This window comes from Pyrus communis, chromosome 14 (assembly GCF_963583255.1).
Source record: "Pyrus communis chromosome 14, drPyrComm1.1, whole genome shotgun sequence".
Classification (NCBI taxonomy): domain Eukaryota; kingdom Viridiplantae; phylum Streptophyta; class Magnoliopsida; order Rosales; family Rosaceae; genus Pyrus; species Pyrus communis.
Genome location: NC_084816.1, coordinates 2,124,623 through 2,142,325, shown reverse-complemented (window position 1 = coordinate 2,142,325; position 17,703 = coordinate 2,124,623). Strand labels below are relative to the sequence as shown.

Sequence of the window (17,703 nt, the reverse complement as noted above, 5' to 3'; positions counted from 1 at the left end):
TCTGCCAGTCTCGAAACACAAGGCCAGCTGGGTAGTTATGGAGGTTGCTCAAATTCAATTCAATCCAAAAGGCTACTAGAGACTGGCGTTGTTCTTGCATGACCCAGGGAACATGTCATCGTTAAGCAAGAACTTCCCTACAGAGACATAGATGACAAGGGGGTTGACGAAGGCACAAGAGAGGGATGCCTGTGTGGATTCATTCTTGCCATCACAATCTCAAACAACCAAGTATTCACGGGAGTTCTCGAGATCCGTCGAAAACAACGTGATCTGGGTTTCCAAGTCTGATGAGATTCTTCTGGATCTCTGGAAACCAGTTGTCAAGTACGAGTTTTCTCATCTTGTGACGACTTCAGGTCGTAAATTTCAATTTTCACCGGAATTCGGTGGGGCGCTTCTGGCGCAGTGGGAGAGACGAAAAATGGACATACCCTTTATTCTGTGAGATTTTAGATGACTGAGGTGAGAGGTGGATAGTGCTTCACCGGATTTATGGCGTTGTGTTTTCCACTGACATGAGAGCTTCTCGTGCTGATAACGTGTTGTAAAATCGACGAAGTGTGTACAGTGGAATAAATAAAACAAGACACAAAATTTACGAGGTTCCTCTACAGTCAGTGTGACTGGAGTACGTCCTTGGGCAGCAATGATGCTTTTATTATAATTTGGAATAATAGGAGTACAAAGATAACTCTATGTATTCTCTCCTCTCCTCTTCCTCTCTTTCTTTTTCTGCTCAATTTTGAAAGCATACGGAGTGCTCTATTTATAGAGCAACTCCAAGCACACATCTTTGACAATATAATTTTTTTCATCTCCCAAGTCAAGATTAATTTTATGGGCATTGAAAATCTACCCAATGTCTTCAGTTTCTATGTGGGCATTCATTACCCACTAGACTTTTCAACACTTATCAACTTTTTGTCATTTTTTTTTTCTAATTTGCCCTCACTTTTGATACATACTATTGACAAAAAGGAGGGCAAAATAGTAATTTTGTACCTTTTGACAAAATGACAACCATATCCCTATGTTTCCTATTTTACCCTCTTTTTATACTTATTTTTCCAATTTTACCCTCACTTTGATACACAATATTTACATAAGGAGGATAAAACAGTAATTATGTAATATTAAAAAAAATATGCACTTGTTAAGATAAATTGTTCACACACATAAAGTGTGTGCTCTCTGCTAGTATATACTCATAAAATTCATTTTACACTGAAATATTGTTCACGATGTTTTTTCAAATTTGTCCTCGCTTAGTTTTTTTTTATTTCATTTATGCCACTGACGAAGATACCCTTTTGAGTGCTTGCTCCGTTTACCAACTCCACTCACTTCCGCATTCATTCATGCTTTGTTCTCGAACTCTCTCTCTCTCAACTACGCAGTGGAACCCCCACTTTTCCCCTTTACCTCTCTGCAAAAAACCCTAGACCTCGCCACTGTTGGAGACAAAGAGCTCGACCTTTGAGTGTCAATCCACCTCGCCATCTTCTTCTCTCTGCACCTCCTCCGAAACCCCTCTAGTTTTTTTTATATAACTAAAATGGACCTAGATCAACACTAAAGAGATAATATATGTACGACTACTTATTTTTTGTATCTAGTTTTTCATTGAAAGTTTGCAAATAGTTTTGTTTGTGTATATTTTTGTTGACAAAGTTTGTGGGACATATCTCTAACTTCCACAAAGATAAGTTGTAGCCAATGAAATTTTAATCCAAATTCATATACGGGTCTTGGTGTGATGAAAATAATTTCACAAAAACCGTTTTCAATTATTTTAAAAGCACTTTTCAATTAACAGGGCAATGGCATTAACTATGTTCAAAGTAAATAGGTTCCATCAGTTGCGTTGTATTGACTTAAAACATGCAATAATTACGGAAAAATTTTAGAGTAAATAAATATATTCTCACAGTTATTATGCATTGTGATTAAGATTAATCATTAGAAATTTTGGTACTCTTGGAGAATAAATGTACGGAAACAGATGATGATCCCAAACTTTGGAAAATATGACTTTCATGATAAAGCTTGTAAGAAAATCAAGCAAGCATTTGCTTTGCCGCATTTTGCTCTATCTGAGTCATTATCTCAGTCTAAATATTTAAAACTTAGGTACAATCAAACTTCAAAATCAAGCAAGGACACGATACCGTTTCAAGTTGGAGAGGGGTATTGTGGCATGAGACTTGATCTCAAGGATGAGCATCTTTAGAGAAATTTTCCGAAGATAATCCGACTGGAGATCAGGAAGTACTAAAAAGTGACAGCTTTCGCTATTTATGATCTATCTTGCAAACGAACGGAGAGTTGGATGGAGACCTCAACCCTAAAATAGAAACTGGATGGATGAAGTGGAAGAGTGCATCCGGCGTGTTGTGTGACCGTCGTATGCCATTGAAGCTTAAGGAAAAATTTTATAGGACGACAATAAGGTCAGCAATGCTGTATGGCATGGAATGTTGGGCGGTGAAGCATCAACGCGTACATAAAATGAGTGTAGCAGAGATGAGAATGCTTTGATGGATGTGTGGGCACATGAGAAATGATAAGATTAGGAATGAGGATATCCGAGGTAAAGTAGGAGTAGCCGAAATTGAAGGAAAGATAAGAGAAAATCGGTTACGGTGGTTTGGACATATGAAACGAAAGCCTACTGACGCTCTGGTTAGAAGATGCGATTACGGGATAGAGGTTCAAGGCCGAAGGGGTAGAGGAAGACCTAGGAAGACTTTGGAAGAGACTCTAAGAAAAGACTTAGAGTACTTGGACCTAACGGAAGACGTGACACAGAACCGAGCGCAATAGCGTTCTAGGATTCATATAACCGACCCCACTTAGTGGGAAAAAACTTTGTTGTTGTTGTTGTTGTTGAATCTGACTGGAAAAAGAGATCCAAACAACTTAGGTTACAATTCATCCCAGCATCCACCATACACATAAAAAGTTGAAAAAATAAACAGATGTGTAAGAAATTACACATGAAAAATTAGAACCCCAGAGTAATGGAAGTACCTGGCTTGAGGCTGCAGCATATATTTTCTACTCAAACCTTGCAGCAATATCCTCAACCTCAAGTATGGAAGGTGCCTCTTTAACATTTCAGTTCTTTATATGAAACATAATCAATAAGTTTTTTACCATGATTAAAGCATTGAGGTAAAGTTTCTTAACAAAATAAACACAACATTCAATTAAATAGTAAAAATATCGGGAAATATGCAGAAATAAAACTTGTTAGTGCATTTCTAACAAATAACAGAATTGCAAGCACTAAATAGACAATAAACAATATATAACACGATTAAGAACCCATTTTATTGTATTTTCAATGTTTCTCTTCTATTTTTTTTTAATTAAAATTTTTGTAACTGATTTTGTTTCTCGTACACATACAACCAAAACTTATTTCATTAAGTTGGGTTGGCTATAAAAATCCTAGAATACTAATGCGCTCGGTTTTGGTCCATGTCTACTGTTAGTTCCAAGTACTCCATATCTTTTCTTAAAGTCTCCTCCATCCTATTTCTCATATTTTTCAAAAATGTAAAAGAGAATATTACATTGGTAAATTTTTCTTCATTCACTGAGGTCCATGATTTCTAGATTTTCATTCTACTTCAAACTATACTTGCATCTTGTAGACAATTCTGCGTCGTGAATCTAGCTGCAATTGGGTCCTCCAATCACCAGCGCCCGTTGAAGGTTCTCCACCTAGAGGAGCTCTCTCATCATTGGTATCCATCAAAACTGACCAACCATCATGAAACAAAACAAATTTGAATTGAAAAAACAAAATCTAAGAAGATCCAGAATCTGAAATTATGAGTTGCTAGCTATGAAAATAACAAGTCAACCTGAGAAATGGATGACCGTTTTATTGAATTGGGTACGAGAAAATAATCCAATAAATATATAAACTTAAACAAAGTTTGGTGAAGTTACCTTGATCAGGAGATGCGTGATAGAGATTACTTGAGGAAAGGGTTCCAGTGCAGATCCTAAGGAGAGAGGTATACGAAGACCCGATGGAACAAGAGGTTGACTTAAACTGTTTTTTTATTAGGTCCGTGACTCAAATTCGTAAACAACTGTGCTACCTCTTTTTGTAATCACATAACCGTCCTTTATTTTGTTTGGATGTTACTAATATGCCACGGATTATAAGATAAATTATAAATTTGTAACTGGTATTGTTTTTGATATTTTAAAACTTGGATGACAGAAATAATTCAGAAAATTCTGGAACTGATAGATAAACTTTACATACAAATGACGAGAATGCTCTCATGAAATTGGCAACGTCTACATTCCACGAATAATTCAACCACCAATAGCTGCTGCCCAGATTTCTCCAACTGCCTCTGCTCATGGAAAGGAGACAAGGCAAGAGAACTAAAAGTGAAATTAGTAACTAATTATTATCTTTAAATTTTCCTTATTCAATATAAGTTCCTTTAAACGAGGAAGTATAATCGCATCCAACCGAGGATTCTTTAAATATAATTCTTTAAATAATATTATTAATTTAATAGTATCTGTAAGCATTATTCTCAAGCATCTTCAAGATGGATTAATCTAAAGGCAACCAAATTTTGGTCTGCAAAACTCTTGCGCCATGCGAGAAAAAGAACATGATATGACAGTGTGTTGGCTTACTAGATTCGACTTGACCTATATCCGCCTATGCTAAAAATCACTGAACTTCTAAATCTCTGCACTGAATAGTCCATCCACATGCTCAATTTACACTACACAATCACATCATTAAGTTATTATACATTGTAAATAAGATTAATCATTATAAATTTTGGTAGTCTCGAAGAATAAATGTCCTATAAATGTTGGGAAACAGATGATGATCCCAAACTCTGGGAGTATATGACTTTGATAAAGCTTGTTAGAGAAATAACAAGAATACTAAATTACCGCGTGACAATGACTTAGTGGGTGTGTGATTTATTTTTTAAACATGTAGCAAATATTTTTTTAAACTATGTCTTGTGGCAAAAGAGAATTTCAAAAGGCCTTGGGTTGAGATCGCAAAATTCTAAAACTTGCTGATAGACACTTCAAAATTTTGCACCAGAATTTGTGTACTAAATGATGTGTCACCAATCAAATTTGTACTAAATTTTTGTACTTTAATTCAGGTTGAAATTTAATTAAAAATTATAATAAAATTTTATATGGGGTAGAATATGCCACACCAGTTCGTGCACAAATCTAAAGCATGAATTTGGTGTATGTAACACCGGAAAGGGATCCTCCCCGGATCCCTTCAACCTAATCCTCCTCATCAAATAATTCGGACCTTTGAAATTTGATCAAACGGCTAAAAACACGGGCCCACTTTAAAAGTTATAATAACTTTAGCCGTTGGATCAAATTTCAAGGGCCCGGATTGTTTGATGAGGAGTATTACCTGTAACACCACCCATAAATAAGGTATTTCCTATGAGCTGACGTTCATTCTTGCATGTTTGATGGTCTCCTTATAAATTGACACTTATCTCTCTCTTTCTCTCCCTCTCTCATGAGCGCAACTCTTTCCACATTTTTTTGAACAAAAAAGAAAACTCTTTCCGCATTTTTTTGGATCAAATTTCTAGGTTTGATTGATCGTTAATTTTTGGTCTCCATTCTCTTTAGATTGGGCCATGCATATCTGGTCAGAATTGATGTATTCCGATAACGTGACGCCTCGGCCTCCTCAAGGCGGAGGCGAACCCTCAACCGACACAGACGATGGAGAACCCACAATAGACGACGACTTGATTTCTCAACTTGAAAAACTCTCGATGGACAGTGGCGACTGGAGGAGTCAATCTCTTCCAAATTCACGACAAGAGATTACCTACAAGATGTGAGTATGTTTAAGAAAGAAAGAAAAATAAAACCCAAGGAATCATAGATTCATGCTTTTCTCTTGCAGTAGCTTTTAATTTATAGATGATTTTGTACTCGTTATCATGTTTGTTATAAAAGGGCAATCATAACGTTAAGCATGCAAGAACGCAAAGGGTTTGTAGCTTAAATGGTTAAGAGCCTTTACCACAGCACCCGAGTCCTAGGTTTGATTCCCCTTTACAGCACTGAGTTCAATTATGTAGGCATCAATTAAAACTACAGTTTCAGATGTATGATCGCTAGAAGATGATATTCGTTTACTTACACAAAAATCTGTGTGCAAACCTTTAGGCGGGTTTGACAATGGTCACATGCTAGCCGACATCTGAGGGTGACGCAAGCCATGTAATGAATGCAAATGCCGAGAACATGTGAAATAATGCATGACATGTTCAGCACACAAAGAAGGTTCACCCCGTGTGACTACGTGAGCTAAGAATCCCACACATCCTTTTTGGACATCAGGATTGGGGCATGTCAGGGTTTATACAGAAATGATTGGATTTGTTCATTATGAATTCGCTTATGTACTTCTTAATTCCATGCTTTAATGATAGTCAATAATTTTTGTTAAATGTGTTACATGTAAAGATTTGATACATTGAAGAGTCATCCTTCTATATCTGGTCACGAGGAATTACAAGAACTCTTGAAAATGGCCGTGACATTTGAGGAAAAGATTTATACTTCTTCCACAAGCCAGGTATTTATCTATGACAAATGTTATTACATACATAACTTACTAGTTTGTGTTTCAACTCTGTTTGCCTTATGAATAGCAATGCATTCGAAGTTTAACATGGATTTCTCTTCATAGTGGGATTATCTACAAAAAGTTTCTCTGAGGATGCTTAAAGTGGATACCATGATTCAGAACACAGTGGATAATTCATTACAACCTAATCCTGCGGGTAATAGAAACTTCTGCAACATGCTTTTTGACATGGAGAGAAAATGAATTTGAATTTTAAAAATGCCGTTCTTCTTAATGATCAACTGCCTGAAAGATTGATTTTTAATATCTACACCGGCAGTTAATATTTTTTTTATGATTAAATAGGTGTGACGTTCTAGGATCAATTTTAGTTTATATGGTTTGTGCAAGAGGCTGAACTAGTGTTCAATTATCGAATGAGGGAAATAAAAGAAAATATTTCATGTTTTTGCAGAGGTTTTTATTCTGCTTGAGCAATGTTCCGAAGGTAAAGCTTTTCTCCATTACTACCCTTATCAGACAAATTTGTATGATTGTATAAAATATTGGGTAAAGTACAAAAACTACCTCAACTATGGGTTGAACGACACTTTCATACCTCATCTTTTAAAATTGACAATGTCATACCTCATCTTACGAATTTGTGACAATGTCATACCTTCCGTCAGTTTGTCTGTCATCTATTCCGTTAAGTAGTGACGTGGCTTAGAAAAATTAATTAAATATTAAAAACTAAAATTATAAAATCATTTAACAATTTTTTTTTACATGGGGACCCACCCCTTATCCCCCTCACCTTTCTTCCCTCCTCCCGTTTTCCCCCACCCTAAACCCAGATCCCATCCCCACCGGCTCCCGTCTTCCCTTAACCCACCCCCTAAACTCATTACCTTCAACCTTCTTCCCCACCTGTCTCCCCGAACTCATCACCCTCACCCTTCTTCCCCATTTCAGTCCCCAATTTTTAATTTACTCAAACAAATCAAATCCCAATTGGAATTTCGCAAATTGGGTGTGCTCTGTTACTACCCCTTTGACACCTCTGCCTCGTGCATCCATCCTTTTCTTTCTCCCCTGTTCAAATCCCAATTGGAATTTTGCAAACTGGGTGTACGCCGTGACGGCGTATTCATGCGTCCATAGATTGCTGCATCGCAGTAGATGAATTAGAGCATGAAAGGAGCCGGACTCGCCGATCAAGGCGTGATTATCAACCCGATTCTTCGCTAAAAGCCTGAGCTTGGACGCTGCAGATTGCTTCACGACAAGCGACGGCGATTGGAGGCCGTCAACGCAGATCTTGATCGTCGGCTGAAGATCCGAATGCTCTCGATGATCTCGGTTGAGAAGTTCTCCTTCTGCAAAAACCCCTGGCATGGTTCTAGTTCTGGCGCAGCCTCAGATAATTCAAAGGTCAACGCGTTTTCCGGCGACGGCAAGCTTGCGAGCCATTTTAATTCTCCCGATATGTCGTTGCTACAGGTGGAGAAATCACTGAAGGCTTGGGATAGCTAGAGGTAATCCTCGTCGGAAAACGCAGACTTACTGGCAGAGCTGTGGGTGCGGAGGGCGAGCTCGCCAAGGCGCATGTTGATGACCGAATCGGTCAGGTTCCCGGAGACGAAAGGCTCTCGGCGTGGGTGCAGAGGACGAGGTTTGTGAAGTTTAGGGCTTGGAGCTTGCGGACAATGGCAGCGCCGAAGAGGCTGCTGTTGTAACATGAAAGGGAGAAAGGGGAGAGAGAGAGGGGAGTAATGGTGGTTCTGGGCACGGCGAGGGAGAGCGAAGTGGGGATGGGATCTGGGTTTGGGGTGAAGGAAAATGGGAGGAAGGAAGAAAGGTGAGGGGGATAAGGGGTGGGTCCCCATGTAAAAAAAAATTGTTAAATGATTTTATAATTTTAGTTTTTAATATTTAATTAATTTTTTTAAGCCACGTCACTACTTAGATGACAGACAAACTGACGGAAGGTATGACATTGTCACAAATTCGTAAGATGAGATATGACATTGTCAATTTTAAAAGATGAGGTATGAAAGTGTCGTTAGACCCATAGTTGAGGTAATTTTTTGTACTTTACCCTAAAATATTTTTGCATAACTTGTACCAATCCTAGATTCCCCAGCCCAAGCAAGACTTGCAAATGAGGGTGATTGGCAAGAAGAGGTCTATCAAAAGGTAAGCCACTTTGCCATGCGGACTAAATGGCTAGGGTTAGAAACAAATTAATAGAAGACATGAGATAGTATGAAACAAACTATACTACGGTGTTTGGAAACTTGTATTTGTTTCTAATCATCGTTGGCATTCTGAATTTGATTTGAAGATCAAAGCCATGAAGGAGATGTACTTACCTGAGCTAAGTGACATGTATTGGAAGATTGCTACTAAACTTCAACCGGTGTGTAACCACTTAAATTTTTTTCCCCTCATAATTTGTTGCTTTACTTTTACAAATTAAGCATTCTTTCCGTTCAAGGTTGTCGTGGGGATGGTTCATGCTAGATCCCTTGTCATGACGGATCGCCGTTTTAATTTCTTCTTATATTGTTGTTCTTTTGCTTACTCATGCCTCTTCTTCTTTCTATTTTCCAGCACGATTCTCTTCCACAACAACCAAAGTCAGAGCGGCTTGAGAAGCTAAAAATGTTCAAAAACATATTGGAGCGCCTCATATCAGTCTTACATATTACCAAGAGTAGCATTTCACCTGGTTTGAAAGACAAGTTGGGTTCATACGAGAATCGGATAATAAATTTTATTGATACAAATAGACCGAGGAAGCAAGGTCCTCCTCTGCAACAAGGGCAGCTCTCGCGACCTCATATGCACTCCATGCAGCAGCCGCAATCTCAAATTAATCAAGTGCAGTCTCGTGAAAATCAAATGAACCCGCAGTTGCAAACAATGAATTTACAAGGTTCTGGTCCTTTTCCACTTTGGCTCATGAAGCTTCTGTTCTTAGATTTCTTATGATGTCTGGACATATATATGTGTGTGTGTGTGTAATATTATTTTGTGTTACAAGAAATACATTTTCAACTGTTTTGGGAAGGATAGTTTTCCATTTTTTTCTCAATGTTCTGTATGCAATGCTTAGTTTTTTCGTCTCTTGTTCAAATTTCTTTTTAGGTGCAAACATTGACACATCTCTCTGTATAATTTGTGGCTTCCCTAGATTGCCGAGCCCAGACCGGACATGCAAACGGGAGTGCTTCGAAAGAGGAGGTCTATCAAAAAGTAAGATGTACTAACTTCTTGTCCATTCGATGGCTTTCAATTACGGTCAGAAATGCACAACTCTTTTCACATCCCAGAAATCTCTCCCCTTCTCGCCTGCGAAGGTTTCCAGCACCACCGACAAGGAGTTCGACGGTCAAATTGGGCTCTTTCTCAGACTGCCGTCATCCCACCCCCATCCCCTCCTCCTTCCTCCTTCCTCTCCCACTGCCAACACCCATCCCCTTCTCCTCCTTCTCCCACCGCCTGCACCTTTCCCCTCTGGTCATCCCACACCATCCCCTCCTTCATCTTCCATCCCCTGCACCTTGCCCCTTTGGTTTCATGGCCGCCGGATTGAATTTAATGGCCAGGATTAATCGATCCATCGGCTCTCGAGTCAAAGCTCCGGAGATAATCTCAGTCCTTCACATACAACAATTTAATATAAAAATACAAATTATTAGGCGTGGGGGTGGGGGTGGGGATAGAGCTACAACAACAACCAGTTTTATCTCACGTTGCATCGGTTCTATAATCTTAGAATACCAATGCGCTCTGTTTTGCGTCAAATCTTCCGTTAGGTTCAAGTACTTCATTTCCTTTCTTAAAGTCTCTTTCCAAGTTTTCCTAGGTTTTCCTCTACTCCTTTTGCCCTGAGCATCCGTCACATAGTCACATCTGGAGCAACTGTAAGTCTTTAGTTCACCTATCCAAACCATTTCAACCAATTTAATTATACTCATGCCAAAATTCCCATTCAAGGGAATTTTGAAGAAAAACATACTAGCTACGATTCCTTGTGGGGCTGCTTTGTCATGCTGTCTGAATTCATGGTTGCATGCACGGGGCTCTTTTCCGTTGGCATTGATGATGTGATGGTGTCGACAAGCATATAGCTGCAACAATGTTCTTTCTAATCATCTTCGTATTTATGACTTTCATTTGCAGATCAAAGTCATGAAGGAAATGTACTTAACCGAACTAAGTGAAATTTATCAGAAATATGCTACTCAACTTCAGCAGGTAAGTAATCAATTCAATATTTTCTTCTCTCATAATTTGTTGCTTGAACTTTTACCAACAAGCGGGCTTTCCATGCTAGGTTATTACGGTGGTGTTCTTTGATAGATTCCACCTGGAGTTTCCTTTTAATTATTGTACCCATGTAGACTGTCTACATGGGAGTGTTACTTCACCACTAGTGCTGATAACATTTCGCAACGAAGTCTTGTTACTCCTTATATTGTCGTTCTTTATCTTACTGATGTCTGTTCTTTCTATTTGCCAGCCCGATTCTCTTCCACAACCACCAAAGCCGGAGCAGCTTGAGAAGCTAAAAATGTTCAAAACCATGTTGGAGCGCCTCATATCAGTCTTACAGATTTCCAAGAATAGGATTTTACCTAGTTTGAAAGGCAAATTGGGTTTATATGAGAAGCAGATGGTAACATTTATTAATATAAATAGACCGAGGACGGAAGTTCCTCCTCTGCAACAAGAGCAGCTCCCCTCACCACATATGCACTACTCCATGCTGCAGCCTCAATCTCAAATTACTCAAGTGCAGTCTCATGAAAATCAAATGAACCCGCAGTCGCAAACAAGGAATTTACAAGGTCCTGTGCCAACAATGCAGCAGAACAATAATATGACAAACTTGCAGGAAAATTCATTGTCTTCTATTTCTGGGGTTTCAAGTTCAACAGCACAGCAGAAGATGATGAATCCATTGCAGCCGAGTACAAAGTTGGATCCAGGACAGGGAAATGCACTGAACTCTTTGCAGCAAGTTCTGTTGGGATCTATCCAGCAAACTCCTGTCAATGTTTCCCAACAAGTGAACATGAATGCCATGTCATCACCGAGTGGGTTTTGTAAGCTGCAGTCAAATATTAACTCCCCTCAGTCAAATTCTGGTATGCTTCAACACCAGCAAATAGAACAGCAGAAACGGCAAAAGCTTCAGAATCAACTGAAGCAACAGTATCAACAGCAAATGCAGCACCAATTGATACAGAACCAGCAGCAGGTACTACAGCAGCAACAGCAGCAGTCACACTCTCATATTACTCACATGCATCTTAAAAATCAAATGAACCAGCACCCTCTGACAACAATGTTGCAGAGCAACCTGGTGTCTGCGGGCTTAAAACGAGATAGGCAGGAAACACTTCAAGCACCATTTCAGGTATCAAAATCCATGCGTCCGTCACAATTTGCAATGGATCAGGCAATGCTGTTATCTCAATCTCAAAGATCCCTAAATGAGGCACTATCAAGTATGTTTCCACTTTTCCCTAACCTTTTCTTTTCAGTTATGCCATTTCCAACGCTGGCCTTTTTGTTCATTTCTTACATGCGCCTGTCTGACGTACGTATGGTTGTAGACCCTTTGGAAAGTAGTCCAATTTTGGAATGTTATCTTCTCCAAATGGGACTTTTGGTATTAAACTACACGGATCTGCATTCAAATTAGTTAGCAGAATGATTAGGTTGGTATCATGCCAATTTGGGAGCAAAATCTTATCTGAGCTGTCTTTCGTTTCTTTGGATTGTATAAAAGATGGCTCTGAATTCTTTTAGTTTTCTTCAGTTGGTTTGTAGATAAGGCATTCTCAGCGGAGCCCTATTATTAAGCTACTTCAAGCGTTTTGTTGTCGTTCACTTCAAGCGTTCTCGTCCCACTTTTGCTTGTGTAGCTTCTAGTTTGTTCTCAAATTTCTCATGTTATTTGGATAGATGTTTATATCTTTTATCTACCGTTTGGTCATATGATAGTTTTCCATGTTTCTTTATCTAATCTGCATCATACGCTTTTTTCTCATCTATAATGCTCAATATCAAGTTTCGTGCAATCTTGTATGCAAATATTGAAATTTGATGTGTATGTCTGTATATTTTATTTTGTAGCATCTCGAATTGCTCGATTGCATTCTGCAAATCAGTTGAACCCAGTGCAGTTGCAGTCAATGCAGTTTCAAGGTCCTATGGCCATGATGCAGCAAAGCGATATGACTAACTTGCAGAAGTTTTCAGTGTCTTCTTTAGCTGGGCTGCAGTCAATGCAGTTTCAAGGTCCTCTGCCGACGATGCAACAAAACAATATGACTAGCCTGCAGAAAAATTCAGATTTAAAGCAATCGGGTATTCTTCATAATTGTTTTTAGCTACATGTTTAACTGTTTAGGGAAATATAGTTTTCCATTTTTATTTATCAAATGTTTCTAATTTGTGGCATCTCTAGATTCCACAGCGAAGACCGGAGATGCAACTGAGGGTGATGTGCCAGAGGAGGTCTATAAAAAAGTAAGATGTCCTTGTTTGATCTCCATTCAATCGTGATTTTAAGCTACTAACCATCGGTTGGGAAGTTAATGTAAAATCTTGCTTCATTATGTACACATGATTTTCACCCATTCTGAATTCATGCGTGGTTGTATGCATGATCTCTTTTCTGTCGGCATTTTTTTTCTTGAAATTTGAAGCATTAAAATGAAAAACTGTAATTGGATGCACGAGCGACCATGCAGCTGCAACAATGTTCTTTCTAATCATCTTCGTATTGCGGATTTTCATTTGCAGATCGAAGTCATGACAGCAATGTACTTATCCGACCTACGTGAAATGTATCAGAAAATTGCTACCCAAATTCAGCAGGTATGTAATTACTTCATGTTAATCCCTCATAAAACTTGTTGCTCAACTATTACTTAAGTAACATTCCCTTCAAGCTTATAGATATGGTTTAGGATATATCCCTTAAACTGAATAAATGGTATTGTTAATCCACCAACAATGCCAGTAAAATTATCTTGCTACTTGTTATCCGTTATTCTTTCTCTTTGACAGCACGATTCTCTTCCGGAAAAACCAAACTCGGAGCAGACTGAGAAGCTGAAACTGTCGAAGACCATGTTGGAGCGTCTCATATCAGTCTTAGAGAGTTCCGAATGTAGTATGTCACCTGGTAAAGTTGTGTCCTCTTTTTCTGGGCTTTCAATAGCACAGCAGACCAATCCCAATTAAACTTTTCTATAGCGTGGTCTTGTGTATTATCCAAATGCCATGTATCATGTACGCGAGGCTGGGAAGTTGAGTCGTAGCTTCTGTTTGGATGGTTTTGGAAGTTTTGTATGGATATACTGTGAGGTTTATGTTGGATACCTAATTGGACTTGACTAACATTATAGGTATACAAATCTATGTTGCCAATATGTTACAAACTGACTAAAGAGTTGTAAGCGTGTAAAACTACTTCCTAAAAGTAAGGATGCATGGATAACATGCAGCAAGTGCTTATCCATTACTTGGTGAAAACTGCCTTCAGTAAACTTGGATATTAGACTTGGATCCAATCTATCTTCCTTTCATCATCATCTGCTGCAATTGCAGCAGAGTTTTGTTCACAGATACTTTACACACGCATGCAAATAAACAAAACAACTGAAAGTTGCATCCTTGCTGTTTATGAGTCATCTGTCAGTAAACACATGCAGTGGCCTTGCTGTCCACTAAGCATAATCATACATGCTTAACGTGGGAACCATATTCCACTCTGAAAAGCACAATGCACTGCATGTGGATCATCATGACATGGAGTGGATGAAGCAGCAGATTGACTTGGGTTAACACTATCAACTGCAGTAACTGATTTCCACGATAGATGGAAATCAGATGAAATCTGTGTATATATATAATCCAATTCCCTACTTGTGAAGTGTAGTTCTGAGATTAAGGGTTCTATCACCTTTGGAACATAAGGTCTTAAACAAGTAGAAGAATTGCATTTCAACAAAGAAGGATGACTGCTCCAGGTATCATATATAAACTGCAATAAATGTAATCTGGGATACTTGTTATATATCATGTTTTATAATTATATCAGTTTCCTACATTTGGTATCAGAGCCTAATAACAAGTCCCAGATTCGTTTTACTGCTTTATTATCATGTTGATAAATGTATGATGATATATTTGAAATGTATTTTATATATCTCTCGAGTAGTGCAGTACCTGATGCACTTCTGATATTCATCAAAGTGAATATTGTTATTGTGTTTTGTGGCTATGAAGGGGTCTTAAAAGATTCATAGCATGTTCATATATTTCTCAAAAGGGAAATATATATAAATTGCATAAAGGTTAATAAATTGTATGAATCATTCCCTATAAAAGTTTGCAATTGTCTAGTCCAAAGACTTGATGTATCATTGCGATTGTGGAACATTATGGCCAATATATGCAATATGGAAGGCAGTTTATGATTTTCACTCAAAAAAAAAAAAAAAAAAAAAAGTGCGATGTAAACTTGCAGCAGTAACTGCATACTCTTATTTGTAACTAACATTTCTATGACTGCTCCAGCGAATTCGTCTGCTCTCAGTCTCTCATCTGTCGAACCATTAAGTGGTGGCAATTTCAAGAAATGGAAGCAAGATATAGAGATCTTGCTGGGACTAATGGATCTCGATCTTGCACTTCGTGAGGATGAACCTGCTGCGCTGACAGGTGCCTCAACTGCTGAACAAAGGCACAAGCATGAGAAATGGGAGAAGGCTAACAGGATGTCACTAATGGTTATGAAAAGAACCATGAGCGATACTGTTAGAGGTGGTGTTACTGGATGTGATAAGGCGAGAGATTTTCTTGATGCCATTGGAGCAAAATTCAAGGAATCAGAGAAGGCTGAAATGGGAGAATTGATGACAACACTTACATCTCTGAAGTTTGATGAAGGAAAGGGTGTTAGAGAGCATATTCTGAAGTTGGTGAATACTGCAGCCAAACTGAAGGACTTGGACGTTCCAGTTGATGAGGCTTTTGTGGTCCACATGGCACTGACTTCTCTGCCTTCGAGTTATGATCAGTTGAAGGTTACTTACAGTACTCAGAAAGAGAAATGGTCCATGGATGAACTGATTTCAATTGCTGCTCAAGAAGAATGCAGGCTTAGGCGCAATGTCAATCATGCTGCAGTAAACTTTGTGCATGCTGACAAAGGGAAGAAACCATTTTTTCGTTCTGGTAAGGCTCCTAAACTGACCTCCAATAATAGTGCTGTCATGAATGCATCCTCCTCCAAAGGACCTGAGAATTATAAGGATATAATGGACAACATAAGGTGCTATTTTTGCAAACGAACTGGTCACATGAAAAGGGATTGTGAGAAACTCAAAGATCTGAAAACTAAGAAAGGTATTTTAGTCAAAATTTTTGTGTGTTTTGAATCTAATCTTGTTGAAATCCCTCCAAATTCTTGGTGGTTTGACACTGGTTGTTCGGTTCATATCACCAATTCGTTGCAGGGTTTCACAAGAAGATATTCAACAACAAGAAATGAAGAATTTCAAGTCTATGTTGGCAATGGGAATAAAGTGGCTGTGGAAGCAATAGGCGACCTCAAGCTCAAGCTGTCTAGTGGTTTTGTTTTAGATTTAGTTGATGTTTTATATGTACCTTCACTTAGAAGGAATTTACTTTCAGTTTCGAAACTTGTAAAAACTGGCTTTGCTTTCGATGGAGACAATGAAAGTGTCAGGATTTACATGAAGAATAATCCAAGAGTTGTACTTGGAGTCTGTTTTCTAGTTAATGAATTATGGCAAGTGCTTTGTTCGGTTTGCAATGAAAGTATTTGTTTTAATACTGAATCATTTACATCAACTAAAAGGCTTGTTTTGAATGAAAAATCTTCCATGCTTTGGCATAGGAGATTAGGGCACATATCCAAAGCACGAATGGATCGCATGATTAAGGACAAAATTTTGCCTGCTTTGGATTTCTCAAATTTCGAAAACTGCATTGAGTGTTTTAAGGGGAAGATGACTAAAACTACAAAAAAGACTTCAATTCGAAGTCAAAAACTATTAGAGATTATCCACTCTGATGTTTGTGGACCTTTCCCAACTAAAACAATTTGTGGAAACATTTATTTCGTGACTTTTATTGATGACTATTCAAGGTTTTCATACTTGTATTTGATCTCAGAAAAATCTTCAGTGTTGAATTGTTTCAAATTATTTAAAACTGAAGTAGAAAAACAGTTGGAGTTGTCCATTAAAATTCTAAGGTCCGATAGGGGAGGTGAATACTATGGCAGGTACACTGAGGCAGGTCAATCTAAGGGGCCTTTGGCTCTATACTTGGAGGAGTGTGGTATTCAAGCAGAGTACACTACCCCAGGCACGCCACAACAAAATGGCGTGGCTGAACGGAGAAATAGAACTCTGATTGAAATGGTAAGAAGCATGATGAGTTGTTCAACACTTCCACAGTTTTTATGGGGTGAAGCCGTGAAAATGTCGAGCTACATACTGAACCGAGTTCCAAGCAAATCAGTTTGCAAAACTCCTTTTGAATTGTGGGCAGGGAGAAAGCCAAGTTTGAATCACATGCATGTTTGGGGTTGTAATGCGGAAGCTAGGATGTATAACCCTACTGAGAAGAAATTGGATTCAAGGACAGTTTCATGTCACTTCGTGGGGTTTCCTGATAAATCAAAGGGTTATAGATTTTATGCGTCAAATCTCCCAAACAGAATTTTTGAAACTAATGCTGCCAAGTTTATTGAAGAAACGGAAGCATCGAGTAATTTTCAGGCAGCAACAGTTTTGGAATTTGAAGAGCAAGGTGATATATTTGAGGGCAAAAGCTACGGGGAGTCTATTGTTTCACAGCCATCTGAGGTGGAGTTTCAAGTTGAAGATTTTAATTTGCAAGCTGGTATACCCATTGCAAATGTTGACTCATCCATTGCAAATGTTAATGCAACCGCAACTCCATCGCATGCATCAACTAGTCAACCAATGCAAGTATCTGTGAATCAAAGAAGGGTAATG

General features: G+C 38.5%; 1 protein-coding gene across 1 annotated transcript; it reads left to right on the top strand.

The window, feature by feature from the left end:
* The first annotated feature begins 8,591 nt into the window (after positions 1-8,591).
* On the top strand, positions 8,592-13,891 carry LOC137715610 (mediator of RNA polymerase II transcription subunit 15a-like). Its single transcript, XM_068454952.1, has 11 exons — positions 8,592-8,613; positions 8,760-8,821; positions 8,970-9,044; positions 9,239-9,563; positions 9,822-9,883; positions 10,814-10,888; positions 11,154-12,144; positions 12,776-13,009; positions 13,110-13,171; positions 13,448-13,522; positions 13,715-13,891. Exons 1-11 carry the CDS (start codon positions 8,592-8,594, stop codon positions 13,889-13,891), a joined length of 2,160 nt encoding a protein of 719 aa, XP_068311053.1.
* Positions 13,892-17,703: the final 3,812 nt, after the last annotated feature.